We start from the raw sequence: 22,339 nt of genomic DNA, 5'->3' as shown, positions 1-22,339 counted from the left end.
GTCTTGGGTTAGATAAAACTCCAGTTTTAGTTTTAGAAGTATCTGGTGAAGGGATATTACAGCAGTGTACTCTTTCTTACGTTAGACAATATCTTTTTGGGAAATGCCATCCATAGTACTACTACTTTTTCAGAGTTGGAACTCGAATGTGAACCAACTTGATTCTTTTTGAATCATCACTACTGTCTGCATCTTGCAAACTGGGGGTGGAACCATGATACAACAGTTTTTGCGTTGTCTGATAAGTGATTTCTCTCTCACCTCAAGCCTCCAACCTGTATCACAGAACCTTTGTTATCTTTATTTCGTCTGTGCTATTACGGTAAATGCTTCAAGCTCCAAATATATGGTCTTCCAGGCATTTGCACCTCACTGCATCCCTATTATGTTGACATTAAGAATCATTCACCATCTCCTACTGTAACTTATTGTTTCTCAGGACTTTAAAACCATCGAACTGCATACCTCCCTTAATCTTCGCTTCCTGCATGCATCAGGCTTTGAAGACCCAAGCTTTGGGCCACCTAATAACTATTTCCTGATTTCATCTCGATTCAACCTTGGTGGTATCCAATCCTATTTACTCTGGTCCCTGACCTTGTGTTGTCAGTTCTTCATTATAAAGAAAGGCATTTTGTAATATTTGTAAGTATAGATGTTGTTATTATGCATAGTAAATTTAATTTCCCCAGATTTCAACTGGACTGTCAATTTTTAAAGTTTTATTTGAGACTGGTAGAATAAGAACATCTGTATGTGTAGCAAGGCATTTTCAAGCAAATTCATTTTACTTCCAGCGTCTGTGCTATGTCCGATAGAACCAGTTGGAAGATGGTTTGAAGCACTCGTAAAGCGACGGGCGAGGAATGTGTCTGCCTCCTTTCATGAGCTGGAAGATGAGAAAGAATCATCTTCTGAGTCAGAAGATGAGGAATTGCAAATAGAGGAATATCCATTGCTGAAAACACTTGACCCAAAGGACTGGAAGGTACGTATTGATTTGTTAAACATTGTTCTAATGGCAGTATTTCAAATCTCTGTCTACCAAAGATACTCTTCAAGTTACACAACACCAATGTAAGAGTGTCGACCATAAGAGATAGGAGCAGGAGTAGGCCATTCGGCCCCTTGAGCCTGCTTCGCCATTCAATGAGATCATGGCTGATCTGATTTGTACCTCAACTCCACTTTCCCGCCTTTTCCCCTTATCCTTTGACTCCCTTGCTGATCAAAAATTTGTCTAACTCAGCCTTCACAGCTTTTTGGGGTAAAGAATTCCAAAGATTCACGACCCTCTGGGAGAAGAAATTCCTCCCCATTTCCGTCTTAAACGGGCGACCCCTTATTCTGAGACTATGCCCCCTAGTTTTAGATTCCCCCATGAGGGGTAACATCCTCTCAGCATCTACCCTATCGAGTCCCCTCAGAATCTTGTATGTTTCAATAAGATCTCCTCTCCTCCTTCTAAACACCAATGAGTATAGACCCAACCTGTTCAATCTTTCCTCATAAGACAACCCTTCCATACCCAGAATCAACCTGGTGAACCTTCTCTGAACTGCCTCCAATGCAAGTACGTCCTTCCTTAAATAAGGGCACCAGAACTGTACGCAGTACTCCAGGTGTGGTCTTACCCAGCAGCCTGTACAGTTGTAGCATGACTTCCCTGCTTTTATACTCCATCCCCCTAGAAATAAAGGTCAATATTCTGTTTGCCTTCTGGATAACCCGCTGCACCTGTATGTTGACTTTTTGTGTTTCATGTACGAGGACACCCAGATCCCTCTGTACTGCAGCATTTTGTAGTATTTCACCATTCAAATAATATTTTGCTTTTTTATTTTTCCTCCCAAAGTGGATGACTTCACATTTTCCCACATTATATTCCATCTGCCAAATTTTTGCCCATTCGCTTAACCTGTCAATATCCCTTTGCAGAACTTTGTGTCCTCATCGCAACTTGCTTTTCCACCTACCTTTGTATTATCAGCAAATTTGGCCACAAGGCACTCTGTTCCTTCATCCAAGTCATTGATATATATTGTAAATACTTGAGGCCCCAGCACTGATCCCTGCGGCACCTCACGAGTTACAGATTGCCATTTTGAAAATGACCCCTTTATCCCAACTCTTTGTTTTCTGTTAGTTAGCCAATCCTCTGTCCATGCCAGTATATTACCCCCAACACCATGAGCTCTTATCTTGTGCAGTAATCTTTTATGTGGCATCTTATCGAATGCCTTTTGGAAATCCAAATATACTGCATCCATTGGTTCCCCTTTATTCACCCTGCCTGTTACTTCCTCAAAGAACTCTAATAAATTTGTCAGACACGATTTCCCCTTCATAAAACCATGTTGACTCTCCTTGATTGTATTATGATTCTCCAAATGTCCCGCTACTACTTCCTTAATAATGGATTCTAGCATTTTCCCAATGACAGATGTTAGGCTAACTGGTCTATAGTTACCTGCTTTCTGTCTCACTCCCTTCTTGAATAGGGGTGTTTGCGGTTTTCCAATCCACTGGGACCTTTCTAGAATCTAGTGAATTCTGGAAGATTACAACCAATGCATCCACTATCTCTGTAGCCACTTCATTTTAGAGCCTCAGATGCAAGCCATCAGGTCCAGGGGACTTGTCAGCCTTTAGACCCATTAGTTTACCTAGTACTTTTTCTCTAGTGATAGTGATTGTTTTTAGTTCCTCCCTCCCCTTTGCCCCTTGATTTTCTACTATTATTGGTATATTATTAGTGTCTTCTACTGTGAAGACAGATACAAAATATCTGTTCAATTCCTCTGCCATTTCCTTGTTTTCCATTATTATTTCCCCAGTCTCATCCTCTAAGGGACCAATGTTTACTTTAGCTACCCTCTTCCTTTTTATATACTTGTACAAGCTTTTACTGTCAGTTTTTATATTTCTTGCTAGTTTACTCTCATAATTTATTTTCTCCCTCTTTATTATTCTTTTAGTCATCCTTTGCTGGTTTTTAAAGTTTTCCCAATAAGCTTACCAGTAATCTTTGCCATGTTGTATGCTTTTTCTTTTAACCTGACACCATCCTTTACCTCCTTAGTTAGCCATGGTTGGTTCACCCTTTTTGTGGAGACTTTCCTCCTCACAGGGAGATATTTTTGTTGCGAGTCATAAAATATCTTTTTAAATGTTTGCCACAGCTTATCCACCATCATACCATCTAATCTGTTTACCCAGTCCACTTTAGCCAATTCCGCCCTCATTCCTTTATAGTTGCCATCATTTAAGTTTAATACAGTAGTTTCAGACCCAAGATCCTCGCTCTCAAACTGGATATGAAATTCTATCATGTTATGATCACTGCTTCCCAAGGGATCCTTTACTTTGAGATCATTAATTAATCCTGTTTCATTACCCATTACCAGATCCAAAAGGGCCTGTTCCCTGGTTGGTTCCCCAACATATTGGTCTAAGAAACTGTCCTAATACACTCTATGAACTCCTCCTCAGGGCTGTTTTTGCCAATTTGATTTGTCCAATCTATGTGAAAGTTAAAATTGCCCATGATTATTGCATTACCTTTTTTACAAGCCCCCCTTATTTCCTGATTAATATTTTGCCCTACAGTGTAGCTACTGTTAGGGGGCCTATATACTACTCCCACCAGTGATTTCTTTCCCTTGCTATTTCTAACCTCCACCCAAATTGATTCGACATCTTGACCTTCTGAGCCAAGATCATTTCTCACTATTATACCAATTTTATCCTTTATTAACAGAGCTACCCCACCACCTTTTACCTTTTTTCCTATCCTTTCGAAATGTTAAATAACCCTGAATATTTAGCTCCCAACTTTGGTCACCTTGCAACCACGTCTCTGTCATAGCCACGAGATCATACCCATTTGTTTCTATTTGTGCCATCAATTCATCTATCTTATTACGAATGCTGCGCGCATTCAGATAAAGAACCTTTAATTTTGTCTTTTTACCATTCTTTCCTGTCCCGGCCCCATTTGCTAGTGCACACTTATGTTTGTACGCTCTGTTTATCATTACCCCCATCACTTTCCTGTACTACTTCCTTGTCTTTTCTCTTTATCAATCTAAATTTTGCCCCACCTGAGCCCTCCCCCTTTCTATTTAGTTTGCCAGAACACTGGTCCCAGCATGGTTCAGGTGAAGCCCATCCCAACAGAACTGCTCCCTCTTTCCCCAGTGCCCCATGAATCGAAACCCACTTCTCCCACATCAATCTTTGAGCCACGCATTCATCTCTCTGATCTGATTTACCCTGTGCCAATTTGCTCGTGGCTCAGGTAATAATCTGGAGATTATCACCTTTGTGGTTCTGCTTTTTAATTTAGTCCCTAGCTGTTCAAACTCCCTCAGCAGAACCTCTTTCTTAGTCCTACCTATGTCGTTGGTACCTACGTGGACCACAACGACTGGATCCTCCCCCTCCCACTCCAAGTTTCTCTCCAGCCCTGAGGAGATGTCCTTAACCCTGGCAACACAGCCTTCGGGACTCTCGCTCTTGGCTGCAGAGAACAGTATCTATCCCTCTAACTATATTGTCGTCTACTACAACCACATTCCTTTCTACTCCCCCAACTTGAATGGCCCCCTTAACCACGGTGCTGTGGCCAGTTTGCTCATCCTCCCTTCAGTCCCTGCACTCCTCTACAAGGGCTGCAAGAACCTCGTATCTATTGGACAAGTGCAGAGGCCGAGGCTCCTGTAATGCTACCTTCTGGATCCCCGTACCTGCCTCACTCGCAGTCTCACCCTCCTGTCCCTGACCACGTGCCAATTCTGCAGTATTTAGTCTAAGGGGCGTGACTGCCTCCTGGATCAAAGTGTCCAGGTAACTTTCTCCCTCCCTGATGCTTTGCAATGTCTGCAGCTCGGATTCCAGCTCCTCAACTGGGAGCTGAAGTTCCTCGAGCTGCAGACACTTACCACAGATGTAGTCGCCTTGGACAAAACTGTCCAGTAGCTCCCATGTATTGCAGCTGCAACACATCTCCTGCCCTGTCATAACTATTTTATTCATTTAATTGATTACTACAATGCCAATCAAATTATTTTTAGGTTAAACCAAGTACTGGCCTTGTTTAATTTATTAAATTAAGTTTAGTTTTTTAAAAAAAAATTAGTTTTATGCTATGTTACTTAGCCCACAGTCCTAAGAAGGAAGAAAACAGAAGAGATACTCACCACCAACCACCTACCTGCCTTACCTGTGATGTCACACTTGTTTTGTTGTTGCTGTGACCCGCTCTCGGTACGCTCCTCTCTGCTGTCTAAACAAATGCACCTCACCCATTACTGCACCGAATCCCCTCACTCACCAAATTCCCAATTATAGACTCTGTCAAAACCAGACTCCAACGATAGCTGCTACTTCTTGCTCCCTCACTCCATGCGTTAGCAAGACCCTTCCAAATTTATGCTAGCTAGAATGCAAAAGAACATTCAATCTATTCGGCTTGCTCCAGCATCTACTTCCTGTTTCTCGACCCATTCTGACTATTTTAGCTTTATAATAGGCCTGGTTCGGCCTATCTAATCTTTTGCACAAAATACCTTTACATCCATCTTTATTAACTTCTTTCATTATTTATGCACCCCAAACATTTTATTTGCCTTTGTAACAGCTGCTCTGGGCAATGACAACACTTTGGTTGTTGATCAATTATTATGCCTATATCATTTTCTGACCCACCTTATTAACATGCTACTTGCTTTGAATTATTATTTTTCCCATTAATATATTATTTTACATATCTCATTCTTGATATAACAGATTCCCTTTCCCATGCATGATATTTCCAGTTTGTTTCTTTCCTATTTTCCCACATGCTGGTATGGTTTTCTCCCAATCAATTCTCATACCTACCCAAAGTTGTGACTTCTGTTTTCAGTGGAATTATTCCATGATGGACGGCATGCTTCCTGCGGGGAGCAGCCTAGCAGGAAGGGAGAAGGGCCTCTGTGCAGCAAAGAAAATGCATGTTTTTTAAAAAAAAATAGTCAAACCAGATTTTTGTAAATATATCTATCCAATGGGTAGTAATTTGAACATAATATACTGTCCTATACTTATCTGAATATGATCCCTTATCTTCCAATGTTTGGAATAAGCTACTAACTGCATATGAATTTAAGAACCAATTCGTTCTAAAGGGCCAAAAGGAGGCAAGACCACTTAGAATCACTCAGATGGATTGGAGATAGGGAAAGCCAATTACCTTCCACTTAACAAACTTTTAATAACAACCATTTGTGAAAGTATAAATGTGAAGCAACCTGGCTTTTATTTCCTCTGCTGTTAGGGTGATAGGGATTAGTTGAAGACACTTGTACACTCAAGGCACTGGAAATGTAGAAAATCCTGGAGAAATATTTTCAGTACAGCAGCAAAGATGGTAAAAGTTTCTGTTTGCTTGTAAATCATGTGGTAAATAGAAAGTTATTAAACGCCAGCAACTCAACCTGGGCTGAGAGTGGAGTGGTGTGTCTTGGTTTGCAGTTAATCTGAGCTGCCAATTTCTATATTTCTTTCATTGTTAATTTGACAGTTGATTATTGTACCTTTTATAGAATCAAGATCACTATGCAGTTCTTGGGCTAGCACATTTGAGGTACAAAGCAACACAGAAGCAAATCAAAGCTGCACGTAAGTATTTTTCTGATGTAATCTGAAGGCTTCACTCCCTCTTATTCTTGTATCTTTCTTGATGTTATATGTTTCAAGGAGTTTAGGCTTGTCAGTCAAAACTTATTTTTTATTAGACTTAATCCGTATTCAAAGACTTGAAATGTGATTGTGAAAATGCTTTGTCAACTTGTTGCTGTTTGGGGGGAGGGATGTAAATAAAAACATTAATTTTGATATAACAACATTATGTGGAAGTGATGCAATAAAGCATTTTGATGTACTTAGAATCATAGAATGATACAGCACAGAAGGAGGCCATTCGGCCCATTGTGCCTGTGCTGGCTCTTTGAAAGAGCTATCCAATTAGTCCCACTCCCCTGCCCTTTCCCAGTGGCCCTGCAAATTTTTCCCTTTCAAGTATTTATCCAATTCCCTTTTGAAAGTTGTTATTGAATCTGATTCCACCACCCTTTCAGCCGGTGTATTACAGATCATCGTAACTTGCTGCGTTAAAAAAAAATCAATTCTCCTTATCTCACCTCTGGTTCTTTTGCCAATTATCTTAAATTACTTGATGTTATTGTGTTGCGTGTTTGGTCACGTTTTCACGAAGACAGTACCCTTTCAAGCCTTGCTTTGAAAAACTTTACTGGATGTAAATAAAATCATTTTTAAGCATATATTTCATAATTCTACACAGCAGTCCTGTTTACTTGAAGGCAATTAAGTAAATTTAGCTTTATAACATTGTTTTGACTTCATCTAAAGTGGATGAAACATAAGCAGCCCAGCAACAGCAAATTGAATTAGAGAGAATCTCACTGCCAAGACTCATTATCCATAGGGTATAAAAACATGAATGTTTTTATTAATTTTGTAATTGGTGACCTTATTAGCAGTATTGGCTTATGGGAGTTTTAGCTCGATCAAGCTTATATCAGCTTTAGAGATGGTCATAAACCCAAGAATCATCCAGCATTGACTCTTTCAAGCGAGGACCCCAGTGATGTCATCAGCATTTCTATTTAAACCAGCAGTTTTCAAACTTTCTTGTGTGTGTTGGACCCCTGTTTAAATATTAGCACACTTTCAAAGGCCTCCTTATCCTAACTGCTAAAACACAGTATCAGCGACCTAAAGGAAAACAGTGATATGCAAAAATTATTATTGTAAAGCAGCAGAAATAGTATGCTAGTAATTTGCACTTTGTCTGGCCCTAGGTGGACAAAAGTTTAGTTTCGTGAATCTCTTGTCATCAGACGCTAGAGATCCATGGCTCTAGTTGAAAACCCATATTTTAAACAAATATTCAAAAAAGTCTACCAATGTGGGACTCTCCAAATGATTCAAGTACTACTTCAAATAAAACTAAATATTCGTTTCTCTACACATGCACATACAACAACAATTTGCATTTATATAGCACCTTTCACATAGTAAAAAGTCGCAATGCGCTTCACAGGAATGTTATCAAACATAATTTGACACTGAGCCACATGAGCTATTAAGACAGGTGACCAAAAGCTCGGTCAAAGAGGTAGGTTTTATGGAGTGTCTTAAAAGAGGAGAGAGAGGTGGTTTATGAAGCTTAGGGCCTGGGCAGCTGAAGGCACGGCGGCCAACGGTAAAGCAGTGAAAATCGGGGATGGGCAAGAGGCCAGAATTGGAGGAGCACACAAATTTCAGAGGGTTGTGGGGTTGTCGGAGATTACAGAGATGGGATGGGGCAAGGCTAAGGAGGGGTTTGAAAAGAAGGATGAGAATTTTAAAATCAAGGGGTTGCTGGACCAGGGTCTGGGGTGAATGGGACTTTGTATGAGCTAGGATACAGGTAGCAGAGTTTTGGATGAGCTCAAGTTTATGGAAGGTGCAAGGTGGGAGGCCAGCCAGGAGAGCATTGGAATAGTCGAGGTAACAAAGGCATGGATGAGGGTTTCACCAGCAGATGAGCTGAGGCAGGAGCGGAGACAGGCAATGTTACAGAGGTGGAAGTAGGCAGTCCTGGTGTTGGAGAGGATATGGGGTCGGAAGCTCAGCTCAGGGTCAAATAGGCCGCAACACATGCATACACATGCACACATTAATTTTGGTATTCAAAACTAAATCTGTCAAGTTACTAGTCTGCCAATATTATAAAAACGATAAAGACGTACTTGCTATTTCTCATGGAGGTAATTTGTAAAAGTTGTGTAAAGAGCTATCTGTGTACGAGTAGCGCACAAAGCATCTATTTGAATGTGCTCCCATGATGATTGGTTTGTTGGAATATTTACTGATTTCAGTCTAGGAGATATGTGTTAATTTCAAACTCTGATCATTTTAAATTGTTTAGTGATTGTTTGATTTTTCTCTAATTTTGTTAGGACAGTAAACACCTCCCTGACCAACTGAGCCATGGGGAGGAGCTTAGAGTGTCATATTCTGTTAATTGTACTTCTGCTTATTGTTATGTTTCAAATTTGCATTCACTGGGAGCACAACATTTGCATAATCACAAGAACTGGTTAAGAACAAATAAAGTGTTTTTAAAATGCAGTTGGCTTTTGGAGTTAAGGGGCCCGATATTAGGAGGGAGGTGGGTTGCCAGCGGGGGGTCGATTGGGCGCGCGCGTGATCGCAGCCTAATTGAAGGTACTTGCGTGTGCTTCCGGGTTTCCCATTGCGGACCTGCGCAGCGGGTGCACTGCGCAGCCGCATCACAGGCTGTCAGCAGGAGGAGCCCTATTTAAAGGGACAGTCCTCCAATGCTTCTCCTGTAGCAAAGAACCATATTGGCAGAAAGGAGCAGGCCAGAGGCAAGGCTGCTCCGAGGTTCTCTGACTCCTCACTCCCAGGTGCTGCTCGATGGGGTCAGGAGGAGGAGGGAAACGTTTTTCCCATCGGACGGGAGGAAGTGGCCTGCCTCTGCCATCAAGAAGGCCTGGCTCGAGGTGGCAGAGGAGATCACCAGCAGCAGCAATGTGTGCCGAACCTGGGTCCAGTGCAGGAAGCGCTTTAATGACCTAACCAGGTCAACCAAAGTGAGTATTCTTATGCATTCTCTCACACTCCGTCTTCCACATCACCTCCACCACAATGCTCTCGCATCACTCCTCACATCCACTCGACCATCATCCTCACCTTGCCTGCACGCACTCACCACCCCAGTTCCTATTCGAACACTACCACGCAACCCAATCCTCATACAATCTCATGGCTATGTCTCACATGCACCCTCCCATGCATCTCCCTCACGGTCACCACCACCCACACTGATGTATGCAACCATCACTCAATCACGCCTCTCTTTGTTTTTTGCCTTGATAGGAGAAAAGATGCCAGGGTGCCCGGGAGAGGGCAAGGACCGGAGGGGGCCCACCACACTAGGTGGCCCTCACCAACGCCGAGCAGCCGGCACCAGAAATAAGCCATACGCTGGCGTGCCTGTCCGTGGCGGACGTTGAGACTGGGAGCGCACAAGCGGCTGGTGACAGAAATCTAACACTCAGCACTCGTCTTAACGTCACTTGGCATCTGCAGAACCTCAACGTCTGTCCACATGCTTAATATTGCTTACTGTTCTCTTGCAGGGCCATCTGCAACCGCCGTGACTGCGGAGAGCGACTCCTCAGAGGACCTGCCGGCCTCTGAGGGGGCATCGTCACATCTGAGCTAGCCCAGATACACACACCTCGGTGGGTCCCCGTCCTCAGTTAGTTGGGGTTGTACATGGTGAGTCACCACGCACGTGTGAGCACGAGCAGACCCTGGTGGCAGGGGCAGCCGGGGAGAGTCCACGTCAGTGGGAGCACTCTTCTCCAGGCTCTGCTCAGCTGGACCCAGATGCTGCACCCTGGGGGCCAGCCAGGAAAAGGAGAGTCATCGAGGGGCAGTAGCACATTGCCGAGGTACTGGAACAGTTGCCACGCGCACTCTCCACAATCGCGCAGAGGATGGAGGAGTCCAACTCCTGCATGGTGGCACAGGTACAGGAGGAAGTCTCTCTGAGAAAGTGTCACAGGGACGTGAAGGCATCTCTGAGGTAGTGTCGCGGGTAGGTGCGGGAATGTCTGCGATGGAGGGAAGGCTAGCCTCCATCAAGCTTCAAGCACGGCTCAACAATGAGTCCATTCAGGCCCTGACAACGGCCGTTCGGATTCAGGGTGATCAACATTCTGCCACCTTAAACAGATTGACAGACACGTTACAACTGGCCTTCCAAGGCTTCACACAAGTCCTCCAAACTGTCGTCCAGCAGGGTGGAAGGAGTGATGTGGGCCTGGCCCAGGAGAGGGATGATGGCGAAAGGGGACGTGGAAGTGGGGACGGCACTCAAAGTGCTCCCGCGTCTCACCCATTGCCCTCCTCTCGACCAGTACCCGCAATGCTGCCCCCTCTCCAGGTAGTCGAGTCTGCCCCTGCACAGGTGCAGGTGGAGCAGTCTTTGGATGGGCCCTCACGGGCACCGAAACCCAGAGGGCATCCGCGCAAAGCATCTCATCGGTCAGGGTGTGGACAAGAGCAACCTGCCACTACCTCTGCTGGAGCCACGGGGTAGCACCACGTAGGGGTTTTTGTAAACGCAAGGCTACGGTTTTGTGAGCACAAAGGGGATGCACGAGAGTGTATGACGGAATGTCATGTTTTTCATTTAGATTTGTTTCTTTTGCCAACCACATTAAATTTTGTTATCACCACTACTGCCACGTCTTTGCAAATCTTGTCTGGTTTGTGCAATAATTCCCTTTCCTGAGGATCACCATGAAGACCCACTCCTGATGCCACCCATTGTGTCACTGCAGAGTGGGTGCAGGTGTATTTGCAGAGCTCTTTTGTGCAGACGACTGAGAGACGCCGGTGATGTCCCCGGTGGCACCCCAGAAGGATGCGGAGGAGAAGTTGTTGAGGACAGTGGTGACTTTGACAGCGACAGGTAAGAAGAGGGTGCTTGCGCCAGCCGGGAGCAGCTTGGCATCAAGGAAGCTGCAGATGTCCACGACTACATGTCGAGTGACTCTGAGCCTCTGTGTGCACTGCTCCTCAGAGAGGTTCAGGAAGCTGAGCCTCGGTCTGTAAACCCTGTGGCGAGGGTAGTGCCTTCTGCGGTGCATCTCTCTCTGCGGTTGCCCTCCCTCCCTCCTGCTGTGCAGGTGGATGTGTCACAGCACTGTGTGGAGCTCCACGTGTCTGAGGTGGACGGCGAGGCTGGTGATGCTGTTTGTCCTCCGATGAGGTCACGATTGCAGCTATGGTGGTCCCCATCCGAAAGATGTACGTTTGAGGGGGTCCGCAAGGTAGGTAAATGTGTCTGCATACTGGGGTTGAGGTTCCAAGTTGGTGAATTTTAGTATTAGGAGGAGGGTGGTGCAGGCCAAACTTTGTCCAAAGTGACAGTGGCCTCCTGCAATGAGTGAGGGTCTCCTCCCCACCTGTCATATGGACCTTTGCAGCTCCCAGTGGCTGGTGACTGCACCATGTCTGTTTCAACTGAGAGTGTTTCCCCCAGCATGGGAATTGCCGGTGGGAATCCCGCATGCGGGGTCTGCGCGCTCACCTAAGCGCGTCGTTGGGGAACCCGGAAGTGGGCGTGTTGGAGCCGGGCTCCGGACCAGCTCCGGGAATCCCCAATTTTAGCAACACCCCAGCCACGAAAGGACCCGCTCGGCCATTCGAAAATTGACCCGAAGATCTCTGCATGCCTCTAGTTGAGGAAGTTAAGAAATGAATAATACGTATTAGACTGGAAACCAAACTGAGTACATATAGGGAGGGAATTTAATCCCTCCTGGTGCATGACTGATCTCGTGGCAGCCTTTGTACAGACTATGGGGACTCAATACATTCAGCATCGTAAATGTTGCCTCCACCAAGCTGAATGTTTAAAACAGAATTTGCTCAAAATGCATTAAACAGAAGCAATTTAAATCAAGTTTAAGCCACCATATTCTCTTTCAGATAAAACAATGGTATTGAAACATCATCCTGACAAAAGGAAAGCAGCAGGAGAACAGATAGGTGAAGGAGACAATGACTATTTCACATGTATTACAAAAGGTAAGAATTGTACTAGTGTGTGGATCATAAGTACACTGTGTGCAAATGTTCTTTATTTTATTGTTTAAAATTAATCTGAAGTTCAGATTTTTTTAAACCTCTGCTGTAATGTAGAAAAGTGTTAATTTGTGAAAAATTTCAAATCACACTTGAACTGTAAAAGTGTTGAGTGTGGAATTTGAATGTGGCTAATTTTTGCCATTGGGTGAGTTTTACCTACTGATTAGAAGGGATGTGCACTATTTCATTTGTTAACAATGTTTTCTTAATATTTCAGCCAGTGAAATACTGTCAGATCCCTTGAAACGCAGAGCATTTGACAGTGTAGATCCTACGTTTGACAATGCAATACCTTCTAAAAGTGAGGCAAAAGAGAACTTCATTGAGGTTTTTTTGGCAGCTTTTGAGCGGAATAGCAGGTGAGGGGGAAATCTCCAAGTACTCTGCTGTGGAAAGCTTAAATGTATTGTAATCTGCGTCATGACTTACTTTTCCATGAATTGATCCTTAGCACGAGTTGGAGAGAACAAGTTGAATTAAACAGTAACGGCCCAACCCAAAATGTGCAGTTCTGAATAACAAACTATGTTGCTTTTTCAAATCACAAATGCACCTTTTTAAAAAGGGAATTAAATCTTAATGCAAGGTAGCTCCTTTTAGGTGAGAACGGTAAAGTTTCATTATAAGGTGCATGAAGTATTACTATTAGGAAGCTGTGCTCTTGTCACATTGTAACAGATCGTTAGAGCTGTAGGGAGTTGCAGATTGTGTTCACAGTGGCATGTTTACGTGTTAGTAATCCCTTATCACAATTTCCAAAACATTAATCCTGTTGTAGCAAAGATTTATACTCTGCCCGCACCATCACAATTTTACTTGTCTTGAGTTGGATACAATTGGATAAAAACTACATGGCTGACGAGAGTGTGTTCTAATTTGGTAAAGCTGATTTATAACAATAGCTTTGAATTTGCTCAGTGTATTTTGGCATTTAAATGCCTAGTTTAGCACTATCCCTAATGTAAACAGTAATCATTTAAGTACAGTCAATAAATTATGTTAAATGACTCCTGGTCACCAACACATTAGCCAATTGGGTTAATCTATGCACATTTTGACCCAACGGCCTTAATGTTAACCTATCATTTGACTAGTTCTGATGCTTCTGATATAATTGATTTGAGAACTTGGAATCTTCTAGGAAATAAGCAAATTTATTTAAAGGAGCATGACAAAAAAAAATCACGATTTTACTGCTATTGGTATCCGAAATTGCACTGCCATTGGTATTTTTGAAAAGTTACCCAACAGGAACACTGTCGTGACTTTGCGTCTGTACCACATTCACAGTTCTCCTTATTTTAGCTGATACTGGTTGGGTAACAGATGTCCTTTCAAATCCTGCAATGCAAAATGCTGTATCGGGCACAAAAATCCATAATTAGGAGTCAGCCAACAGCAACTTTATAACTGAGATGGCAACATACCCAGAAGGGTCTTTTGACTGGCAATCTGCTCTTGAGCATGTGATCATATTACACAGCAATGTAGATTGATCACATCTGCAGATTCAAACAGCATTGTTTTATTCACACAAACATGGAGAAAACTGAAATGGTGTAAATGTAATGTTGCAAAAATAGTTCTTTACTGCAATGTTTGTTGATGGAGAGGAGAGGAGAGGAGAGGAGGCTAATTGGTCCAGTTACCTAGACTCTCCATCTCGGTTCCATCCTTTCAGTGTTGTGTGGGGTAATTTACTCTTCACCCCTCCCCCAAAAAATGTAAGAGCAAAACTCCCTCTTTGGGCCTCTACTGATATTAAACTCACTGGCTTATAGTTAATTAGTTTGTCCCTTCCTCCATTTTTGAATAAGGTTGTAACATTTGATACCATACATTGTTGAATCAGCATCCCCATTTCAAAGTCCAGTTTTACCACACACCAGACAGTTTTCTGAACTCTGCTCATGTACTCTAGAGATATGTTTTTGTAAACCTAATGATTCACGTACCTTATTCAGTGTATTTTTCTCATTTTAGATTTAGCTTCTAGTTGTTCATTATTGAATGTAGTTTAATACTGCTTCCTTACAATACCAATACTTATTTTTGTTTATTTTGTAGTATGTAAGATCTGTCTTACATTGTGTTTTGCCAACATTTGATTGAGAAAATTACAAATGTTATTCTTAGGTGGTCCAAAAAGAAACATGTCCCAAAACTGGGCAACTTGAATTCTTCCATTGAAGAAGTCGACTCTTTTTATTCATTCTGGTAAGCTTATTTTGTTTCCTAGTGCACTGTATTTTAGATGTCAATTAGTGTTTATCCAACAAATGTATGATCTACTGTTACAACAATAACAACAACTTGCATTTATATAGTACCTTTTAAGGTACAAAATGTCCCATGGCACTTTACAGCATTTTAGCAAAAGGAATGATAAGGTTTTTAAGGTGGCGGGGGGGGGGGGGGGGGGGGGAGTGGTGGTGGTGATGGTGGAAGAGAGAGTGAGTGAATGCAAGGTCTCGCAATGCAAGGTCTCGCAAGAGAGTTCAACAGAGCAAAGCATAGGTGACTGAAAGATCTGTCACCAATGATAGGGAGCCCAGAGTAAGTAGATTACAATCTTTTCATAGTCATTTTACTATTTTATTTAAGCCCCACTAATATATCTTCAATCCATAGCTCTGCACTTTTTATCACTGATTTTCCTTCCTCTTCTGAAGGTATTGGCAAGTTACAGCTCATAGGTGCTAGTTACCCCATTACCTAGGTGGTCATTATTCCTGCTTGAATTTTGACACTGAGCAATGCCAATGACTGGAGTCTACTCTTCATAATTCAGACATTATTTGAAATTCGAGCCTGTGAATCTCCTCATCTGACATCCACACACATACTTCTGGCTGGAATTGTGACAGGGAATCTTGTCTGATTTTCCACCCAGCTGAGGTCAGGTTACTCAGTGCAGCAAGCTTACCATATAAGTCTGTGCTATCAGGAGATGCTTCCCTTCACTTTTAAACAGTTAACCAGATAATTGTCATGCACTTGTTTCCATATTAGTTATTACCAGCGGACTTAACAGGAAAACTTAAGATGTATTGAAGTTTACAGAGCAAATTTTTCCCTACCTAGATGGAATTTAATCAAATTTTCGCATTAATTTATAAAAATGTACACCTGACACTAAAAATACTGGACAACTAAAGGATAATTTAATAAACTATCAAATCGACACACGTTTCAGTGCAACAATTGGATGTCTTGAAAATGATTCTCTTAATCTAGATGTCAGGTTTGGCTCAGTGGTGGCATTCTTGCCTCTAAGTCAGAAGGTTTTAAGTTTAACCTACTCTGGAAACTTGAGCACGTAATCTAGATTGACACTTCAATGCAGTGCTGAGGGAGTGCTGCACTGTCAGAGGTGCCATCTATCAGATAAGATGTTAAAACTCTCAGGTGGATGTAAATGATCCACTGCACTGTTTGAAGAAGGGTGGGAAGTTCTCTTGGTATCCTAGTCAACATTTATCCCTCAACTAACATCCTAAAAACAGATTACCTGGTCATTTATCTTATTGCTGATTGTGGGACTGGTTATGTGCGAATTGCCTGCTGTTTTCCTACATTAGAACAGTGACTCCACTTCAAAATTACTCCATTGGCTGTGAAGCACCCTGGGGTGTCCTGAGATCATGAAAGGCACTAAATAAATGCAAGTTCTTTATTTCTTTCATTATGTTGCATGTTTGTAACAAAATTCCAGATGCTTCTGAGCGATGTTTTGTAAATTGTGGCAGCTATTTGAGCAATGAGCTCACCTGGCCATCACAGGCTGATCACACAATCACAACATGGATTTGTGTCATGACATCGTGCTATTGACAGTAATCACTGAATGGCATTTTAAAGTTGGCAGCGAAATGTGGAAATGTGAAATCAAAAACAACCCCAAAATAGTAAGTTTGATTTCTGACCCATTTTTTTACATACAGATTACATTTCAATGGAATCTGTGGAAAACTTGAAAATGCACAAAATTCTATGGTTCCACTTACTGTGGAATAACATTATATAGAGGGCCAAAGTGTAAATTTAGCTTTAAAATGAGATACTAAATTACTGAAGTAGGCCCTCAGTATTAAGGTTATTTCTTCTTCATAGCTATTCCTTTTTTTTTAGTGTAAGCATAGTTGAATTCTTCTACATGGTCTGAAGCTATTGTGTTTCTGATAGTAAGAGGTGTGCTTTTTGTAGGGGTGAGATTATGGATAAAGAGCTTAGTATCTGTCAGTCTCTCTCCCTTCCCAGAAAAGAGGAACTTCCTTTCTCCACGTTATATCGGGTGTAATTGATATAGTTGGTAACACTCTTGCCTCCCAGTCAGAAGGTTATGGTTTCAAGCATGTAATCTGGCTGATACTTCGCTGTAATACTGAGGGAGTGTTGTATTGTCGAAGATGTTGTCTTTTGGATGCGACATTCGACCGAGACCAGTGACTGTTGCTGTAAAAGATGCTTTGGCACTATTCCAAGAAAAATTGTGTCCTGGCCAACATCCTTTCCGGGACCTTGCTCTGTGCAAACTGTCTGCTGCATTTGCCTATGTAATAAGTGACTGCACTTCATAAAGTAATTCATTAGTTGTGAAATGGTTTGGGACACCCTGAAGATGTGTTTGGCTGCCATATTGATGCAAATTTGTTCTTTTGTTCTCCTGACCGCAGATGTGCCAGATGAAATTGAGTGTGTGTTGTCATTAGTACTGGGATGTACAGCTGGGAATATTCAGCATCTTAATTGCTATGGTACTGAGTTTAGCTATTTGTACAACATGATCTTATCATTATGCAATATGTTGCCATGTATTTGCTCGATATATTTGTTCCATCTGCTTCATTATTAATCCTTAAGTCCTTTATATTTAGGTATAACTTTGACTCTTGGCGGGAATTTTCTTACTTGGACGAAGAAGAGAAAGAAAAAGCGGAGTGGTAAGAAATCTTGCACACTTATCCTTTGGTTTATTTCAATATTTTTTGAAAGTCTTTGGCATAATTATTATTCTTGTAGAAACATTGCACGTGAATCCTCCTCTGGGCAGATCTATTTGTTCACCAAAAATGCAAATAAGGCAACTGAAACAATACAGGTGATAAATTTCAATGCTGTCAGTTAGTACAAATTAAACAGTTACAATATTAAAAAATGAGATGGAAAGGTATGCCTTGGCTTCCCCACATTGAAAGAGGCAAGATACTGGATAGACTTATTCCCTCATGGTGGGATACAGTTTTCTTCGTCGCAATGTGCATTATCTCCCCAAATGGCCATTTTTTGTGCGTGACCTTGGATAGCAGTTTTAGCAGGCTGGTTGACTGTGGGATCATCCGAGCAAGATCCAATCATCCACTTCTAGTAGGAATTGCTGGGTACACACCAGGAACATTAATCCTGGCTGCCAGCATGTGGGTTTCTTCTCCTTCTTCCCCTCTCCCTGCCAGTCCAACTCTGAAGCCTCTGCAAAAGTTTTAGCTCTCTTGAACTAATTTGGCATGAACTTGGATTTTCTCCTCTGTATATAATCCACAGCAGATATACCCACTGGGTGAGTTCATACAGCTTTGATAAATTAATATTTCAGTTTCAACTTTTACCATAGTGATGCAATTGTAGGTGACACATTATTGCCAACATTGACTTTGAAAAGATTGGGAACTCGCCAAGTGAGAATTGCAGGTATAAATCGGAGTCATTCCAATCCATGGCGCTATGTGTTAGAGCACCATTATGCTCAATCCTGTTCCATTCTGATATTTACATGATATCCTTTCTCTGCCAATATTATGTTTTAACTAGAACCTACATCTAACTGGCGCTAATTATAAAAGGATTTAATTTGTTTTTAAATGTGAAAGATGTTTTTTCCATTTTATTTTTGCGAAAACAGACCATTAAACGTAGCTTGCTTCTCCCAGCTGTTCATTGCTTGAGTTGTCATAGCTTGAAATGGTTTGACGCACCAAGTGCTTCCAACTGTTATCACTTTAATAGATGCTATTCTTGCTCCATTTGTTGTAATTTTTTTAGTCCAACTTCGCAAATCCGATGACTCTGGCATATCGTCTGAAGTGCTGAGAGTTACGCGTACAGACGCATTTATAGATTGGACCATTTCAGCACAAACTCAGCATGACTTGGAACCCTGTCCGAATTCGCTCAAGGGCCAAGGAGCATCACTAATCTAGTCTTAACGCTTTAGTGATTTTTCTCTCTGCAGCCGAGATGAGAGAAAGTGGATTGAGAAGCAGAACAGAGCAGCTCGGGCGCAAAGGAAAAAAGAAGAAATGAATAGGATAAGGACACTAGTTGGTAAGTTGAGATGATTTTTGAAAACTTCTCTATTGTTTCTCCTGTTAATTTAAAGTTACTTTGAATGGACAGAATGTTTCCTATGCTGTTTATTTTGATTGTTTAATTTGAATTACTGGCAAGAAGTAACTGAGTTAATAAGAGTAGAATGTAAATTTTTTAAGGCAAGATAGTGCAGGTTTACAATTTCCCTTTTGCCCCTACTGTCCGCTATCATAATCTCATTGCAGTACAGTGGAGATGTGTTGAGTGGAGGCCAGATGGGACAGAAGGAAAAATTAGAGTGACTTGGCAATTAGTGCACGTGCCTCTCAGCAGCAAGGTCTTGAAATGAGAAATGGGTGAATATTCAGAGCCTTCATCTTATCCACAAGGACATGTTGAATGAGCTGAATAGGTTTTCAGTAATTTGTAATGTGACTCTTTGATCCTCATCAGCACCCAAGTAACGTTTATAAGAATAGTGAAATAAGGCTTGGACTTGGAGTGCTCTGGATTGAGAAAGGACTAGAACTAGTTAAACACTAATCTATAGACAAAACGTGTGTGTGCGTGTGCGTGTGTGTGTGTGCGTGCGCGTGTGCGTGCGTGTGCGTGCGTGTGCGTGCGTGTGCGTGTGTGTGTGCGTGTGTGTGTGCGTGTGTGTGTGTGCGTGTGTGTGTGTGCGTGTGTGTGTGTGTGTGTGCGTGTGTGTGTGTGCGTGTGTGTGTGTGCGTGTGTGTGTGTGCGTGTGTGTGTGTGCGTGTGTGTGTGTGCGTGTGTGTGTGCGTGTGTGTGTGTGCGTGCGTGTGTGTGTGTGTGTGCGTGTGTGTGTGTGCGTGTGTGTGTGTGCGTGTGTGTGTGTGCGTGTGTGTGTGTGTGTGCGTGTGTGTGTGTGCGTGTGTGTGTGCGCGTGTGTGTGTGCGTGTGTGCGCTAATGGTGGACATCAGATTTTTGGGTCTGCAGGTGGCAACCTTTCAGCATCTGGGACATTGTTTGTATTGCCATTGCTGTACTCAACTTAGCTGCCGTGTTTACACTGTGTTTAAAAAAAATTATTGAACGTGAAGCGTTTCAGGATGTGATCATGCACTATGCAAAAGTCTCTTAATAATAATATTAATTTCAGTATGATCATTATTTCTGTTTGGCAGCCATTTAGTGCTGGTCGTGTACATAGTTCATGTAACAAATGTGTTCCCTTCAGATGGTTAAAAGGAAATGGACAGCCATGTAACTATTTCACCCATTTTAGAATCATAGATTGGTACAGCACAGAGAAGGATCATTCAACCTATCACATCTGTGTCTTCACATGACCCACTCAGTCTAAACCCACTGCTGCGCACTACCCTTGCCTTTTTTATATTCTTCTTGTTCAAATAACCAATTCCCTTTTAAAAGAATTTATAGACTCTGTCTGTTTCTTGCCTTTGTTGTATTCAATTCTGGTGTGTGTTAGTCTGTACATCTATCACACAGGAAGGTGTATTGTCAGTATATGCTAATGAATTTCTGTAGCGTAAAATCTCTTACAATACTGAAATACAGGATTTTATGTGGTGATTTGCTCGACAGACACGGCGTACAGCTGTGACCCTAGAATAAAAAAGTTTAAAGAAGAAGAAAAGGCAAGGAAAGAAGCAGAAAAGAAGGCAAAGGCAGAAGCAAAAAGAAAAGAACAAGAACAAAAAGAGAAAGTAAGGATTAAAAAATGGTAATGTCTTTCAGATTTAATTTTGAATGTGTTACAACTTCATTTCTGCTGGAATCATTTTAAAATGGATGGCATGTGGAAATAACATACCCCACCAGAATTGTTAGCTGCAGGAAGGCATTTCCTCTACTGATGCTATCCTACAGGTTGTGACATAATATTATGTGGGTTGTGCCAAAGATTTCAAATTGGATCAAAAAATGTCTTAAAAATACAGTTCCTGCTATGGCCAAAAAATGCCGCAAATTTGTCTAGAAATCTTTACTGCCACAGGGACAAATAGGCTGAGAAATGTATCAGAAAGCATTTTAATAAATTACCAACAGTCTCTTCCTAGAGATCCAAGACAGCATTAGCACCGAATGTTTTGTTTGATATTTGCTACAGCAGTAACAGCTTACACACGACGTTATGTGAAGAAAGAGGAGAACATACACAAAAGTCCAGACTCGGAAGCATTAGGACATAGGGTAGGAAGAAATTGTAGAGGTGGTATGAAGCAAGACCATGGAGGGATTTGTAAAACAGGATTAGGATGATAACTTATATAAGTGTGAGGTAATGTATTTTGGAAGGAAAAGCAGGTAATATGATTATAAAATCAATGGAAGGATGCTGAAGGGTGGGTAGGAACAGAGAGAACAAGGTGTGCAAATACATTATTCTGTGAAAGTGAGTTTTTAAAATTTGTTCATGGGATGTGGGCGTGGCTAACTGCCCTTGAGAAGTCGGGGTGAGCCGCCTTCTTGAACCGCTGCAGTCCGTATGGTGAAGGTTCTCCCACAGTGCTGTTAGGTTGGGAGTTCCAGGATTTTGACGCAGCGACAATGAAGGAACGGCGATATATTTCCAAGTCGGGATGGTGTGTGACTTGGAGGGGAACGTGCAGCTGGTGTTGTTCCCATGTGCCTGCTGCTCTTGTCCTTCTAGGTGGTAGAGGTCGGGGGTTTGGGAGGTGCTGTCGAAGAAGCCTTGGCGAGTTGCTGCAGTGCATCCTGTGGATGGTACACACTGCAACCACTGTGCGCTGGTGGTGAAGGGAGTGAATGTTTAGGGTGGTGGATGGGGTGCCAATCAAGTGGGCTCCTTTGTCCTGGATGGTGTTGAGCTTCTTGAGTGTTGTTGGAGCTGCACTCATCCAGGCAAGTGGAGAATATTCCATCACACTCCTGACTTGTGCCTTGTAGATGGTGGAAAGTCTTTGGGGAGTCAGGTGGTGAGTCACTTGCCACAGAATACCCAGCCTCTGACCTGCTCTTGTAGCCACATTATTTATTTGGCTGGTCCAGATAGTGCAGGTAGATAAAGCTATTTTAAAAAGCCAATGGCATTTTGGGTTTATAAATAGGGACATAGAGTAAAGGGTAATTTGTACAAAACATTGGTTGGGTCACAGAGTACTGAGCATAGTTTTGGATGCCCCATTATTAGAAATTATTATAGAGCCACAGAACATACGTTATAGATTCACGAGGATGATATCAGGGATGAGAAACTCTAATTATGAGGAGAGGCTTGAGATACTGGGACTATTTCCACTGGAGCAGAGAAGGCTAAGAGGAGATATGAGATTTTAAAAAATT

At 42.2% G+C, this 22,339-nt stretch overlaps 1 protein-coding gene across 1 annotated transcript in view; it reads left to right on the top strand.

Annotated features, from left to right (window-relative positions):
* Positions 1-22,339, top strand: part of dnajc2 (DnaJ (Hsp40) homolog, subfamily C, member 2) — a 48,704-nt gene that overhangs the window by 6,368 nt on the left and 19,997 nt on the right. Inside the window, exons 2-9 of the mRNA XM_068005000.1 lie at positions 798-988; positions 6,588-6,663; positions 12,580-12,678; positions 12,956-13,097; positions 14,875-14,955; positions 17,616-17,681; positions 18,968-19,059; positions 20,618-20,739. Of these exons, the coding sequence (XP_067861101.1) occupies positions 798-988; positions 6,588-6,663; positions 12,580-12,678; positions 12,956-13,097; positions 14,875-14,955; positions 17,616-17,681; positions 18,968-19,059; positions 20,618-20,739 (869 nt within the window). The remainder of the gene's footprint in view (positions 1-797; positions 989-6,587; positions 6,664-12,579; positions 12,679-12,955; positions 13,098-14,874; positions 14,956-17,615; positions 17,682-18,967; positions 19,060-20,617; positions 20,740-22,339) is intronic.

Source organism: Heptranchias perlo, chromosome 24, assembly GCF_035084215.1.
Source record: "Heptranchias perlo isolate sHepPer1 chromosome 24, sHepPer1.hap1, whole genome shotgun sequence".
Classification (NCBI taxonomy): domain Eukaryota; kingdom Metazoa; phylum Chordata; class Chondrichthyes; order Hexanchiformes; family Hexanchidae; genus Heptranchias; species Heptranchias perlo.
Note: the sequence above shows the minus strand (reverse complement) of the source record. Positions and strands in the feature narration are given on the sequence as shown.